The 17,081-nt window shown below is 41.8% G+C and overlaps 1 protein-coding gene across 2 annotated transcripts in view; it reads left to right on the top strand.

Moving 5' to 3' along the window:
* The window catches only part of UCHL1 (ubiquitin C-terminal hydrolase L1), a 464,331-nt gene that overhangs the window by 207,267 nt on the left and 239,983 nt on the right, over positions 1-17,081 (top strand). For both annotated transcript variants that reach the window (XM_078678272.1, XM_078678270.1), the window contains exon 4: positions 1,329-1,376. In XM_078678272.1, the coding sequence (XP_078534398.1) occupies positions 1,329-1,376 (48 nt within the window). The remainder of the gene's footprint in view (positions 1-1,328; positions 1,377-17,081) is intronic.

Genomic DNA, 17,081 nt, shown 5'->3' with positions numbered 1-17,081 from the left:
GAACCGAGTGAAATTCAAGGCCCTCACATGCATAAGATCAGGCATAAGGTGGCTCCAAGTTATCTACAGACCCTAGTAAAACCTTACTCTCCTTCCCGCTCCCTCTGCTCCTCCTCTCAATGCCTCTTCTTTGTCCCCAGTATTAAGCTCTCCAGAATGGGAGGTCGCTCCTTCTTATATTAGGGGCCTAAGTTGTGGAATTCCCTTCCTCTGGCCATCCGGTCTGAAGACAGCATTATGTTTTCGAAAAGCCGTTTAGACCTGGCTTTTCGATCTATAACTATTTGGCCAACCTTCTCTTGTTAGCTGCAGTATCTTAGCGCCGGGAGACCCTCACGGGTAGCTGTCGCGCTCTATAAGCTTAAATAATATAATAATAATAAATAAAGTTGTCTCATTCTACAAGAGCTCTTTCTAAAAGCACACCGGTTTGCTGGTGTATTCAGCAGATATGCCGGGCAGCAACATGGTCCAACAGCAACATCCAGGCAGTAATGCTGGGTAAATGTGTCTAAATGTGGACCTGGGGCAAGCCGTATTACTCTATCTATTTCAGTGGGGTGAGCCAATTTGAATTCTCTCCCACCATCCGCTTTAACGCTAATGTTTATATTTGCAATTGCTGACTATAATGATTGAAGCAAATTAATTTATTAAAGATCTAATACTGGAGAAGATAAGTTACTTACCTGTAACTGTAGTTCTCCAGTATTAACATCTTTCATAAATTCACATGACTCTCCTTCCTCCCCACAGAGGCTCTCCTCTCCCTTCACTTCTACCTCACACTTGTGCTCGCAAATCTGAGACTGGAACCTCTGTGGGTTCTTAAGGGGTCATTTGCCTGATTAGCTAGACTGTGTTTTTTAATGAAGTGAATAAGCTAATGGTGAATATCTTTAACATTAACCTCTGTAGGTTTCTTCACTATTGCTTTCTATGGTACTGTGGGACTCCACATTGGTGGGTAATGATTCAAGCATGTGAATCTGTTAAATGCCCATACTGGAGAACTACAGTTACCGGCAAGTTTATGGTTTTGTTTCGAGTACTGGGATAACTCTAACATTCTCAGATCATATGGAGATAAGTACCCATCTAATTACTTTGGCATTGTGGGTCTTGGACTATAGTAGATGTGTATATTTGAATTGCATCTGGGGATTGCTACGTAGGAAGTGATATAAGAGTACTTCTCTTGTGGAAAGGGTACTTTTTAGTAGCTGTATGCTTTATGTATGTCAGCTGCTGGTTTTGAGTTGAAATTTTGAATGCTTTATTTGAAGGAATCAAACAATGCAGGCACTAATATAGATTTTGACTTCTAGGCTATTCAAGCAGCCCATGATGGAATTGCTGAAGAGGGTGTTTGCCAGGTAATGCTAATAACTTTTCAGTCTGACAGTACTGCATTCCTTTACTATGTCTGTTGAACTATGTATTTTAACATCCCTGCCCTTTCCCTAAAGCCATTATTCGAAGTGTGAACCAAACTTAACTATAGGCATTGTGCACTTTCTACTCAATTTAAACAGCATACGAGTTGATTTTAGAAATTTTACTTGCTTTGCTTTTTTTTATACTTTTGATGATTTCAAACAGCATAGTACTCACCTATAGAGTATTCCCAGGAGACAAAATGGATACATATATTTTCCCAGCAGTACTCCACATGTACTAATGTAGCACTATATTGCTCCTTGGAAACTTCATACCACCCTTAAAGTGACTGAGCAAAGCCTGAAATAGTGCTACACCTATGCATGAGTATTGATACGTTCTGTGTCCTTTAAGGCAGTTCTAAAGCTTTGATTCCCATGTTGGTTTTCTGACCACTCAAAACTGTTTACTCCAGTAGTGAAAATTATATAGATTCACATGCTTCAATCTTTCCTGGTTGTCGAGATAGGAGTACACGGTACATCAAAATAGCAATGTTAACACAAAGCATAAAGTGGGCCTAGGCCCATTTCACAACATATCTCCATTGTTTTGTAAAAGAGAACAAAATACATTCCTGAACTAATCCGGACCTCTCATCCTCTAGAACACTCCTCTGAACCTTAGACCCTCCGATTTTTCTACCTCATGTGCTAGGGAGTCTTCTCTGAAGTCTGCGCAGCTTCAATGAATTCTGACCGTTTTTTGCTTCAATCAACATTTTCTACTGCAATTCCATCTTTAGTACTGACTTACAGGATTCTGGTATAACCGTGTCTGAGTCTTTCTAGAGCCTGTGCCACCTGGTCCAAGAAAAGACTTCATACAGAATACCCTCACAGTGACTGCCTTATGGTTGGGACACAGGCAAGAATTACAGAGGGGTGTAAGGTATGTCATACCTTTTCTAATAAAACTTTAGGGGAACATGCAGGGCACCTTATATGGCTCCAAAAACTTAAAGGCAGAAAAGAAGTGATCTCGAGTGAGGACAGTGTGGCGCCTTCATCCAGAAGGTTCCGTAAGAGGGGACCACCTCAAACAATAGTCTTGCCAGTGTCCAAAGAAAGCGTTCAGACTTACCATGGACAGTCCCATCTCTACACAAACCTGAAAAGGAGACGAGGACATTCTTCGAGTGACAGAAAATAAAGGCTAGTTACGAGCCTACTACATCTCCTCAAGGAAGGCACTTCAAGAAGCCTTTCTTTGTGCCTCCTGAAGAAAACCAGTTGCTTAAGTCCATAGTCGTCAAGACCATCAACGAAGAAGCCCTTAGACTGGTAGAACAGAGGTTTGCCAGTCTTCTAAACAGGAGTATCAGTCATCTACACCATTGCTGATGGCTTTGTCATTAAACTGTAGGTTTGTCAGTATGTTAAGCTGTCTACAACAGTCCACTATGCTGGGGGTAACTACATCTACTTTTTCAGCTGCTATGAAGACTGCGCCGATTACTGCGGCAATGACAACTAGCATCTGTGGGAGCGATACCATCCCTATTTTAAGTCATATTTGAAGAACTGTCATGAAAATGCCAGCAACAGTGACGCCAGTACTATCCAGATTGGAGAAAAAAAATACAAGGCTCCGGAGGATGCACCTGGTGGGCCATCCCAAACCGGACTCTGTAATCTCAGGCAGCGTAGAGTCCAAGAATCCATCTGCACCAGTCACAACACCATCCAGATGGGGAAGGCAGCTGCTTTGAGCGTTTTCTTCAATGTCCACTCTAATAGTCTTAGCAGCCAATGCGCTTGCCATTCTAGGTTGTGATTGTCCAATGTGGTGTGACCTGGTTCGTATGTGGGTCAACTTCCTGAAGATTGTAAATTGGAGGTAATCTTCAAGAATAGAGCAGCCACGGAGATGGCTAGATTGTGCAATTGATATCACCACTACAGCATTCAGGTCACTGGGAGATGCAGCAGTGTTGGGCCGTCAAGGATGGCTCGGGCCACTTTGTTTAGTCCACAAGTACAAAATAAGATTCTTGACTTTCCATATATGCGCCGTAGGATAAAAAGATGAATACTGCAAAGGCGTTTGGGACCCTTCAATATCAATGTACCCTTTAGGGGAGCAAGAGAAAGGGGCCTTCCTTCCTATAGAGGTGGATATCGGCATTATGGTATGGTATGGAGCTGATTAGACCCTAAGCCATCTTGGATAGATTCTTGGCAAAAGAAAAACTAAACCTATGCTACACCTCACTCCTTCCTTGTACTAGACTTCGGTTGGGTACATTGGGGTAGGCGTGTTTTAGAAGCACCAGTTGAGTCCTTTTTAGCCTTTGGTATTTATGTATGTATTTATCTTTGGTTTGGAAACCATACAATGATTTTACAGTATTTTATAATACTCTTCTTGCTATACGCATTATACTTTGCAGCCATATTACGATTGTAGCAGTTCACTTTACTTCCGTGAGAAAGAAGACTGTTCAATAAATCCTTTTATTGAAAACACCCGTCTCTATTGCTCTGCACCTCTGAAACGAAGCATGCACGATTGACTCGGTAAAATATCTATATATTGTTTCCACGACTCTGAAGATCAGTTTTATTCTTGGGAAAACAAAGTTGTCATGTTTATGCGGTTTTCAAACGAATCCCTTTTGAATTCGAGAGTTTCTAGTGACCTCTGAGCTAGCTGGCACTCACAATTAAGTCTAATATATTCGATAGAGACCTAGTCGACCGAAGTCCTAAGTCAAATCAATAGAATATATTCCAATGCGTGGAACCTATTGGGAATATAGGAACTACACTACAATTGTACTTCTCATTCTCCAGTATGAGGGTGTCTTTCATAGATTCACATGCTTGAATAATTCCCCGTCGAAGTGGGAGTCCCACGGTACATAAAATAGTAGTTGTATATCACATCATGCATATACATATAAATTGATATAAATAGAAATTTAAAAGTACCATGGAACAACATAGGCCCATAGAGACGTGAAGGGAGAATCCACTTTAGTAACATATCCATGTCATTATAATGGTCCACATTCCAGCCAATCAGGCTGCAGCACCCTCTAGAACCTTCTCAGAAGCTCAAGCACTCATATTTTCTACTGCACGTCGTGTGAAGGGAGTCTCCCTGAGCTCTGCTCAGTTTCTTCTATCTTCAAACTTTTCATCTTCTACAATGTCTTCAACAAAAATCTTTATTCAGACCTTGTTCTGCTTGTGGAAAAGTTTGACTATTCCATGAGGACCCTGATAAAAAGTGGATTTATTGCCTGTACCCGGAACACGAGGTGAGGAACTGCAAGTTTTGCAGAACTTTTTCTACTAAGACCAGTCTCCTTCTGTGGCTACAGAGGTTGAAGACTTCAGACAACCCTGTATCTGATGTGGAGTGTCTTCTTACCATTCAAAGACCTCTCTTAAGTGTGGGTCGGAGACGGATGCCTTCTCCTTTTCTCGAAAGGAAGAAGCTTGTGGATGCTCCAAAGTCAGTCTCCCCCGGGATCTGCCGGCCTCTACGCCTATGGGACATGGTTCTCTGGTGTTGCAGTCCCAGTCTGTGCCCTCATAGTCTAAAACGAGTGCCAGCTCGTCGACTAGCTACTACGACACGATCCGTCAACGTTGTGCCTACAATGACGACGACATGCTCTTTCGCCGACTACATCCTCCTCGTTGACGACTGGCCAAGAGGTTAGGCCTATAACCTCCATTGTGAAGATCTCGTCGACTGCGAAGAAATCAGTCTCGTCAACTACCTTACCTGAGAAGCATTCGTCGACAAAGGCTTCGTCGACGCGTCACTCGTCGACGCTACCACCATCGTCGACTGTAGCCTCGTCGACGTCTAGTTCCTCGTCAACTAAGAAGTCGGCGGCTGACGCTTCTTTGTCGACACCTGGTTCAACATTGGCGAATCAATCGACTGTTTCCACCACGAGCTCGTCGACTGGACTGTCGACTGGCCACTATTCTCTGTCGACTGCAACAACCTTTACTGTGGTGACCGCTTCTATTGTGAAACGTCCCGCTCTGCTGGTTTTGAGTCCTCTTCAAGGTGGTTCTGGCCCCCCTGCTCAACTTTTTGCATCTGCAGAGGAGGAATCTTCTGATGGGTCTTATGCTGATACCTTTCGTCCTGCAGTAAGTCCTTCAGAGCTCAATATTAAATATCAAGACTGAGTATGAGGACAATGATGACAGGCGTTTACTCTTCCCAGTTCATGATGACCAGCTTGATGTTGACCCCTAAGTTCCTATGGCGCAGATACGTGTCTTTGATATCGAACCTTCAGCACATGTTGGATGATTATAATAGTCAATTCCCACCTTCTGCGCAGGCCTCTCCTACTCCGCCTCCTCCAGCACGAGAGTCACTTCCTGTTGCTCAGGCAAGATCACCAGTTCTTCCAGATCCTGGTACTGATATTGTCCGACATGATACGGACCAGGACGACGACGCTGTCCTAGCAGATTGGGACAATTATCTGGCCCAGACCAGTCTCCTCCTGCTTCTCCCCCAGTGGACATTGGGGGCTTCCACAACTTAATGGTGAGAACCGCGAAGCGTTTTCATTTGCCCATGGATGTCAAGCAGCAAGACTGTTTCCTTTACGACTTCAAGGATCAACCTCTAAAGGAAGTACATACCATTCCAATAATTGACTTTATATGGCAGGAGGGACTTAAACTGATGGAACTGCCTAACTCCATCCTGGCCGTGCTTCCTCGCCTTGACCAGAAGTATAAGGCGCCTGTGGATTCACCAGCATGCCTTGTGTCGCAACCGAAGGCTGACTTTTATTACGCAGGCCGCTCAAAAGAGGTTGCGTAACCCGGCAACTCCATTGACTTCGCCACCGGAACAGGAGGGTCGCTGCCTAGATACCATTGGGAAGAATTTCACCACTATGGCTGCCACGACAGTTAGGGCGGCAAACTCCTTGGCCATCCTCGGACGATACGACCGCCAGATGTGGTCAGAGATCGCAGCTTTAGTTGACCTTCTTCTGGAATCCTCCAGGGCAGAAGCCCATAAGATCGTGCAAGATGGAGAGAATACCCTCAAATTATAGACTGAAACCCGTAGAGGAGATATCAATGGCACAGACAGCTCGCAGGTGCTGCAGTCTTAAGGAGGCAGGGCTGGCTTAAGGCGACTACTTTTCGGCTTTAAGTGCAGGCGAGAGTGCTAGACTTGCCTTTTGATGGAGAGTCCATCTTCGGCAAGCATGTGGACGGCGCCTTAGAGTCTATCAAGAAAGACACGGACACTGCTCGTGCTCTGGGATCTCTCCAGTACCTGAAGCAGCCCTTTCGTGGAGCACGTGGCAGAGGCACTTCCTCCAATTTTTGTGGCTCCTCCCAGTATCGCTCCTATGGTGAAAACCAGCAGGGCTACTCCTATCCACCTCAGAATAGGCAATCCGATTCCAGGCCTTATAGAAGGAAAACCACCTACAGAGGTGGTGCAACCTCTAAAACAGTGACTTGCCTCGAGTCAAGTCTTCTCCTGCTCTGAAAATTGGAGGTTGAATTTCCCAACACTTCTGCAATTGGTCTAACATAACTTCAGATCGTTGGGTCCTGGATGTCATCTTAAAGGGATACACTCTCGAATTTCTCAAATTTTCTACCACCCTCTGGCCCTCCCCCAGCACTTTTGAAGGAACTGTTTGCGCAAGTCGCAGTTATGATAAAAAAAGGGACTGTCTAAGTGGTTCCTTGATTACAACAAGGCAAGGGCTTTTATTCCCGCTTTTTCCTTATCAGGAAAAATCAGGAGTGGCGCCCTATCCTAGAGCTCAGAGCCCTCAACCAGTTCAAGTCCCAAACATTTCGGATGCTGACTTTGCTGGAAATTTTACAGTTCCCGAATCCCGGAGAGTTCCTCTCCACAATCGACCTCCAAGATGCATACTTTCATGTGCCAAGGATTTCTCATTGTCTGAGCAGTTGGAAGGTTATTACATCAGACCAGTGGGTCCTGAATATCATTCAGTGGCCACACGTTGGAGTTTCAACATCTTCCTCCAAACAGAGCTCCAGGCGCCAACGAGTCGAAACATCTGGGACTGCTACGTCTCGAAGCCCACCAGCTTTTCATCAAGGGGGCAATAGAACCTGTACCTCTCTCACAAATGGGGGAAAGGGTTTTATTCCAGGTTCTTCCTGGTTAGCAAAACAGAAAAATGGCGCCAAAATTAGATTTACAGGAGCTCAACACCTATCTCATCAAGCTATCCTTCAGGATGGTCACTCTCCAGGATATTCTTAGTCTGCTAAATCCAGGAGACTACATGGCGACTCTGGATTTAGAAGCATATTTCCATGTGCCGATACATCCAGCTCACAGACAATACTTGCGCTTCACAGTAGGCAAGAGCCATTTTCAGTTCAAAGTACTTCCTTTTGGTCTCCGGTCTGCACCAACGATATTTTCAAAGGTGTTGACTCCGGTTGCAGCATTCCTCAAACAATCTCTGGAAGTTTTTCCATACCTGGACGACTGGCTGGTCAAGGCTCCATTTTTCCAGGGAACTTCCAAGGCCATTACTACCTGCATCCAACTGTTCAACCACCTGGGCCTTCAGCTCAACAAGGACAAATCTGTTCTTCAACCATCCAGGTCAGCAAGATTTCTGGGATCCATTCTGGACACGAAACATTGAAGGCTTACCCAACGGAAGAACGTCAAAACAAATTGATGCGATCGGCTTGCCTCTTGCTAAAGAGGAAATCCTTGTCAGTACAGATCTAAAAGTCCCTGCTCTGATCGATCCCTGCTCTGATCGATCTCATCCTGCATACCATTGATTCCATATTGCAGGCTGTGAATGCGTCCACTGCAAGAGCAGCTCGACAAGCAATGGTACCAGGTGGAGGGCTCTTTCGACAACAGGATTACAGTAACACCAGCAATGAAAAGAGCATGTGGCTGGTTGGTGAAAGACAACACGCAAAGGGATTAACATTCACACTTCCGCCGTCTCCCATGGTTCTTACCACAGACGCATCCTTAGAAGGCTGGGGAGCGGTGCTCCAAGAACTGCATGTGAGCGGTCACTGGGATCCAGTTCAACGCAAGTGCCACATCAACCTGTTAGAACTCAAAGCTATTCGATTAGCCTTGCAGGCTTTTCTGCCACGAATTCAGAATCGTTCAGTGCTGGTCCGGACGGACAACACAACGGCCATGCACTATATCTACAAGCTGGGCGGGACAAGATCCCAGATTCTCTCCAAAGAAGCTCAAGTTATTTGGGTTTGGGCGACACAATATTGCTCTGACAGCAGAACACCTCGCAGATTCTCTCAATATAACAGTGGATGCGCTGAGTCGTCAGAAACCGATCAGTCACGAATGGGAGCTAGACCAAACCATTCTGGAGGAGGTGTTCTCGGTCTGGGGAACCCTGACCATAGACCTGTTTGCAACTCCGGAGAACACCAAATGCCGATTCTATGCAAGCAGGGATCACTATCCGGGGTCCTTGGGAACGCGCTTTTGATTGCCTGGTACTGCGCATTCTTTTACGCTTTTCCTCCAATACCCCTGATCCCGAGGTTGATCAGGAAAATCAAGGCGGAGCCGTGCAGAATGATCATGATTGCACTGACAGTTCTGGTACACGGAACTCCTCCTGCTTTCTCAGGACCATCCAATTCGCCTGCAACTGGTTCCTTCTCTGACGAGGTCTCGGGGTCAAGTGCTCCATCCGGACCAGAGCTCGCTTCACTTGACAGCGTGGCTCCTGAGTACAGGGAATTCCAGAATTTGAACCTCACCAAGGAGTGTAGGGACATCTTGTCTCAAGCTCTAGCTCCAAGTACGAACAGAACTTATAGGGCAAAATGGAAAAGGTTCTGCCTCTGGTGTCGGACAACATCTTCACCCTTGCACTTTAGCTCCGCATCAGATTTTGCCATATATCCTGTTTGCAAAATCTGGGTCGGCTTATTATTCTGTTAAAGTTGATCTGGCCGCCATCTCAAGATTCAGACGGGCGTCTTCAGGTCCTTCGCTTTGGTCTGATAGGATTGTCAAGCAGTTCTTAAAAGGCCTGTTCAGGGTTTTTCCTCCAGTCTGTCCTCCTCCATCAGTCTGGCAACTTAATTTGGTCTTGGCTCAGCTAATGGGAGCACCGTTTGAACCCATTCACAAAACTGACCTTAAATTCCTATCTTCGAAGCTAGCTCTTCTGTTGGCATTAACATCGGCCAGAAGGATTAGCGAGCTCCAGGCACTGACAATCGTGGAGCCTTTCCTACAATTCAAATGGGATGTCTTGATCCTACGGACGAATCCAAAGTTCATCCTGAAGGTTCCATCTGAATGAACCAATGATTTTGAACTTTTTTTTGGTTTTTTTTCCCCCCGCGACATACTACTCCAGCAGAGGGCCTTACATTCTTTGAACTTTAGACACCTCTGAATGTCCAATTTGGAGCGCACTAAACCTTTTAGGAAATCCTCATAACTGTTCGTCCCCTACAGTGCCCCGCGGAAGGGATTTCCGCTGTCCAAACACAGCATTTCTCGCTGGATCTCCAGTGCTATTCAGTTCTGCCATCAAGCGGGCAAACCGCTCGAAAGGAGAGTCCATGCACATTCCACAAGATCAGTGGCATCGTCAGTGGCTCTATTTTCAGGAGTCCCTACCTTCACGAAGCACTACTGCCTGTATTCTTCTACGAAGAATGACGCAGCTTTTGGACAGGCAGTCCTGAGGAATCTTTTTCAATGAGGTGAGCTTTCCCTACAATCCTTCCTGTGGTGCACATTTTGTATCACTTGTGATCGTCCTTGCTGAGGTACAAAGTGTATGTGTGTATGTGTGTGTATATATATATATATATATATATATATATATATATATATATATATATATATATATATATATATATATATATATATACATATACACTGACAAAAACCATAGGTTATACACCATATATAGTTAGGAATTAGCATTTAAAAAACCTTATTTTACTCACACAAAACCAATGAAATTCCATATATAGTTAGTTGTACTAACTATATATCACGCACCCGCAATCCGCTGATGATGTCACATATTACATCATTCATGACATGGTCAGTGACATCACTGATGACATCTCAAATGACATCACTGATGACATCACTGATGACATCTCAAATGACATCACTGATGACATCACTGATGACATCACTGATGACAATCCAGTGACTGTATTTTTCTGTAAAGTTAAAATATGTCTTACATATTTATGAATGAGTCGATGTATAAGTGTCTGGACGAAGGATTTAGTAGGTGCATGACTGAATGTATGAGTGAGTGATTAAATGTGTCTCACTGAGTGCATGGGTTAGTGACTAAACTGTCTTAATTTGTGCATCATTATGTCTGTTGTTCTGTAAACTGCTGCATGTGTTGATCAGTAGCTATATGAGTAACTATATAGGTTATTGATTGGTTGCACAAGCATTTGTATGGGAGACTGAGTGTGTGTGTGGGTGGCTGGGAAGTGTATGACTCTGTGCATAGATGTATGGATTCAAAAGTGCATGTTGGAAACAGCTGTATGGGCGGTTGACTGTGTGCATGACTGTATTGGTGAGTGAATAGATATCTCAGTGCTACATGTCAAATTAAGTACATATGTAAAATACAGTATATGTGAGAGTTGACATATATAAATAACTGTGCATAAGAGCCAGTGAATGTGTGAGTGGCTGTATGGATCATTGTGAACTTGTATCCAGGATTGTATAAGTGAGTAAATATGTTTTAGTATATGTTTGAATAAGTAAGGTGTGTTTAACTGTATAGTTAAGGAAACGGAGGTGTGATTGATTGTTTGCATGACTGTCTAGGTGTGTGTGTAACTTCATGGATGAGTGACAATCTGTGAGTCTGTGTTTACACTGAGTGTATCTAAGGTTATATTAGAGTCTGAAGAGGTTCATCGTATTATCACATGAATGATTTTATCAGTGATGTCATCAGTAATGTCATCAGTGATGTCATCAGTGATGTCATCAGTGATGTCATCAGTGATGTCATTTGAGATGTCATCAGTGATGTCATCAGTGATGTCACTGACCATGTCATGAATGATGTAATATGTGACATCATCAGCAGTGGATTGCGGGTGCGTGATATATAGTTAGTACAACTAACTATATATGGAATTTCATTGGTTTTGTGTGAGTAAAATAAGGTTTTTTAAATGCTAATTCCTAACTATATATGGTGTATAACCTATGGTTTTTGTCAGTGAATTTTTAAGGTTTTGTAAATGCTAATTCCTAACTATATATGGTCTATAACCTATGGTTTTTTCAGTGAATTTCATTGGTTTTTTAATAGCTAATATCAAAACCTTTACAATGTATTATTCTTTAAAAAGAAAAATATTTTTTACATGTTTTTTATACAATTTATTTTTTATTTTTTTTTGTTTCGCTCCCAGTACGCGTACCGGTTAGCTCAATCCGGAGGCGCGACCCGGTACGCGAACTGGTAAACGTTCCTTTTGCGCACCTCTCGCGTTACAAAACAACATCGTGACGCTTCGCGTCAGCATGACGTTTCGCGTTCTCGCGTAATACGTCATATTACGTGCTACGTTCGCGTACCCGGAAGCGCAGCGGTACGCGAACCGGAAGCGATCCTCGGCGCGGCGCCGACCGCGTAACGTAAACATAGCAGGTCATGTGACTCGGTAATAACACTTTTCATTGGTTCATTTCACTTTTGGTTTCCTAATGATGTAATACAAGGTCATGTGATCTAAAATGGACACTTTTCATTGGTTTAGAACTTTTGTTTTTCCCAAATGATGAAAAACCCTCCTTCTTTCATCACTCTGACTTTCATCTTGGTGAGAGAAAGACCCTTTATTGAGACTTTGAGATGGCTTCATTAGTAGCTTCAGCTGGTGCTAGCCCACCACCTCCACCAAATCCAAGAAAGAGAGGACCACCTGCAGAAGTAATTTTGCAAGAACAGGAAGAGGAGGAAGAGCATGAGTTTTTGCCAGAGGAGCCCCGGAGGTACAATCGAAAGGAGAATTATATCTGGCAATTCTACAGAATTCCTGAGGGGCAAAAGAAAGTGAATGCACGTTACGTGTTTTGCCGCATATGCGGTGATAGATTGTCAAGGGGCACTGATAAAAAATACAGTTATGGCAATCATACTATGCATCGGCATATGAGTAGGTGGCACCCAAATAATTATAGTGCTGCCCAGCTACGTGACCAACAACAAAATCCCCTCCCAATGGCAAGAAGATCGGTGGTTCCAGAGGTGTCGGGACCAGAGGCGAGGGAGATGATCGCAAACATCCAAATGTTGTTTGGGCACGTAAAGCAAGTGTGCGTGGAATGTGGCACTTTCATCTGCTACAGAGAAAGTAGCATCACTTTGATTTTGCGAGCAATTCAAAATCATATTAATGTTTGTACGAAACGCACCAAAAAATAAATTCTTTTTTTTTTTTTTTGCTCCTGTTGAGCCCTTTATAATGGATCGTTTTTGTTTCCCCCCCCCCAAAAAAACCCCAAAAAAATTTAAAAACGTTCAGAAAATACAAAAAAAGTAAAAAAATGTTCAAAAAATACTAAAAAAAATATAAAACAACAAAAACATTAAAAAAAAAGTTCTTTTCAGAACTAACTCCCCATTATAAAAAAATTGGTAGAATATTTGGAACTCTGCCAACCTCTATTTCTCTTAGTTCGCTCCCGGAGCGCTACCCGGTACGCGTACCGGAAGCTAACCAAAAAAAATATTTTTTAAAAAAAAGAACAGTAAGTATAAGGTAAGCAAACAGACAGTTATGTTAAAAGAAAGACAGCTCTAGGGAGTAAACTAAGGATACTGTTACCTACAATCCACTGCTGATGTCACATATTACATCATTCATGACATGGTCAGTAACATCAACAGCAGTGGATTGTAGGTAACAGTATCCTTAGTTTACTCCCTATAGCTGTCTTTCTTTTAACATAACTGTCTATTTCCTTCCCTTATAGTTACTGTTCTTTTTTAAAAAACATTTTTTTGATCAGTCATAAACAGTGACATTAATAGAAACAGAGAGAGTGAACAAGAGTGAAGAACTATGGTCCTCCTCAGCCACCCTCAGAAAACCAAGGGGGTCAAGATACATCTACCGTGCCCCCTTCTACCCATTCTGAACATTATTTGCCCTCCATCTTGTATCTTGATTCGACCGAAACACAAAATGGTGGACTGCCATAACGCTGCTGGTTTGCGAACCGGGCAACTTCCCGGGAAGCGGTCCAAAAAAAAAAGTTGGGAAAGTAATTCACAGACACTAAGAGTAATAGAGATGGAGTGAGTGAACAAGACTGAGGAACTATGAGAACAGAGGGACTGAGAAAAAGAGTGGAAGGAGTTGAGTAAATAGGTAATAGAGAAAGGAATGAGGAAAGTAGCAAAGGCAGGAAACTGAGGATTAAAGAAGTGAAGCAGTGGATCTAATAGTAGGTGAATGTGATAGAAATGTAACGAAAAGAGTACAACTATTTACCTTGTAATTGCCGTTAAATTAATCACATTTTATTTCTATACTTTCAATCTGTGAAAGAGAGAACCAACATTTGAAAAAAATTAAAATATGTATTTAAAAATTACAAAAGACAAGGGAAAATATTGAAGGACAAATAGTTTTTCAACAACTTTGACACTGACAGAAGCTTCTGCTTCTCCAGGTCCTCTACACAATCCTAAAGATATACATTTTAAACTAACAGTATCTTGATGCAGATGAAGTGAGGCCTATCTTAAAACATGGTGCATCTTTTGCATTGCTCTTGTTTCAGAAAAGTGTCGCTTCAGTATGCCAATAACATGTCTCCTATCCAGAGATTTGTTTGAGGTGAGGCCTACTCAGAGTTCAAGATGAGATTTACACTTGTTGAAGTGTACAGAGGAGATAATATCTGTGAAAGTCTACTAATGAAGTGAGTCATGTCCACTGCACTCTTCAACAAAGTAGAAACCTCCTATGTTTCCCTGGACAGACCTAAACTTGATCTGCACAATGTGATTCGTAATGATAGGAAACACAGGTGATGTAATTGAAATATGTGCAATTTATTTTGCTCATTTCACAATCACATCACTTGTGTTTCCTTTGCTTAGGTATCTCATTGTGCAGATGTAGTCCAGCATATGAAAGAATACGTAGAAGTGCAGCACTGCATACAATAAATTTAACACTTACAGAAAACTCACCTTCTCCATGCCTCCTACACAGTTCTACATATACATCATAAATGCAAACAGTACAGAATTATTTATACATGTTAAATGGTTTATTTTTGCTGTTCTCAGAATGTATCAAAATTCACTAAAAACAGTGACTTGAAGGTATTCATCATGTAACAGCGGGGAAAAAAAAACACAATCAAAATGATTGTGTTTAAAAAACCCATACAACATCAGAAATTAAAATTCAGAACTCCTTAAAGTTAACTTACTTTCCATGACGTCCAAGGATGTCCTATGAACAGCTTACACTCTTTTGTGCTGTTATTACTTTCAGCCCGCCACTTTCTGAAAGAAAACCTCCATCGTTTTTAAAAACACGTTACATGCAATAAATGACTTCTTGCTCTCTACCACTATTTTCCACAAGGCCAAATCTAGTCAGATATATGTATAACTCTTGGATTTCTTGTAAGCCAATCCCATCATTTGGCATTTCCGCAACTTTCAGAATTAAAATGTTGAAGATCATTTTCACAATCCTGGAATAGTAATATCTTCCCCTTCTTGCTCAGTCATGTTCTACATTTCCTATGACACTGATACTGCTTAATATGAAGCAGACTTACACTACCTCTGAGTACTACAATTATTTAATTCTCTACATCACTTTTAATCACAAAGCAATGTAAAACAGTAGACAGCATTGCAGACTTACATTCCCTCTACTCCATGTTTTGATTGGCTGCTTCAATTAGCTTATGAAAAACAGTTTTTCTGAACTCATTTAAAGTGCACATACATCTCCATGATGTCCAATCCTATGATTAGAAGTTATGTCTCTGAACTACACTTATCCTCAAGGCCAAATTGTGTAGGAGCCATTAGAACTTCTTGAAATTCCACAGATCATATCCCGAGATTATTTTCCTAAAATTTTGGTTTTAAAAACACCAGGTAAGAGTTTTTAAGGTCATACGGCAATTTTTTTTTGAAAATTAAAACAGAATCATTGCAGAATGACCAGCCATTTCTAGACTTTAAATAAGCTGTGTAATGTCCTGATGATATTGAAGGGCCGTCATGATATATAATTGCTGTAGTTACAAAAGTCCTTCCTGATATTGACAACTGCGAAGCTACAAAATTTTTTATTAAAGTTGTCAATTTTGTTCCATCAGGCCTACATCGTTGGAACATTAAAATGACGTACTGGCCATATGTTCGTATAAATAATGTGGACATCATTTCAGATTTACATTGGCTACACTCCATGTTGTGATTAGCAGCTTTTACTAGCTTATTAAAGGAGACTGATTTACTGTCTGGCAAAGTTAAATATATAAATCTTTCTGAGTCTACACTAGTAGTACTTGATACCATACAGTTATCGCAGTCATGCTGCCATTGATAAGAAAGCCCAAACAGCTGATCTACATCTACACCTTCAGCATGTAATACATCAAGCATATACATTAAAAACTCCTGACAATCTTGCTGAATATTTTGAGAGAATTGTGTTTGGCCTGAACATCTATCTAACAGATTTCTAATTTCAGACACACTTTCTATGTTTCTTCTATCAGTGGTACATTTCTCTAACACAGAATTTAACAAACTGCAAAATCTTTGATCAGAATTGACCACAATCTCTTCTTTTACATTTTTTAGAGAAAACAAAACATTAATTACTACATTAGCATAGCAGTAGACACCAGAACTGTTTTCAAACTGAAAACCAACAACATCTTCAACAGAATCCTTTGTTTCTGCTTGTAATTTTAGGTTCATTCACTTTTTGTCTTTTTGCTACAACCTCCCCAGTATTGTTCTCATTTCTTCGTTTCCGGCCTACCAGACGTTTCTCAAACAAAGGAAACTGAGGCAAATGTGGCGCATACTCTCTTCTTAACCTATTGTATTCCTTAACACAATCTAGATCTGCACAAATGTTTCTGACATCACACTCAATCAAGTACAATCCCGATAAAGTTCTAACTCGTGACAATGCCACATATGCCATACCCTCCTTGAACACAGAACTGCCAATATTCACCAATGCAGTGTCTACACTTAAACCTTGCGATTTATGAATTGTCACCGCATATGCCAAGCAAACAGGGAACTGCTTACGGCGAACATATCAGTCTTTTACAAGCAAAAATCTAGCAGAACAACGAGCAATTAGCTGTACTTCCTCAATGCCATCAAATTTAATTTTTAAAAATTCAATTCCATCTCTATTTCTGTATTTCACAAAATCAACAACATTACCCATTGATCCATTTACCAGACCTCTTTCAACATGTAAATTCCTTCTTAAAATTATACGGCAGTTCAAGCACACATTCAGAGTCTTTTCAAAACCTGCAGTTTAAGATATACTCTTCTCTAATGAATCCAATTTTGTTTTCAGATTCTCAGACAAAATAATTGTTGA

Source organism: Lissotriton helveticus, chromosome 2_2 (assembly GCF_964261635.1).
Source record: "Lissotriton helveticus chromosome 2_2, aLisHel1.1, whole genome shotgun sequence".
Lineage (NCBI taxonomy): Eukaryota > Metazoa > Chordata > Amphibia > Caudata > Salamandridae > Lissotriton > Lissotriton helveticus.
This window is presented reverse-complemented; position numbering and strand designations above follow the sequence as displayed.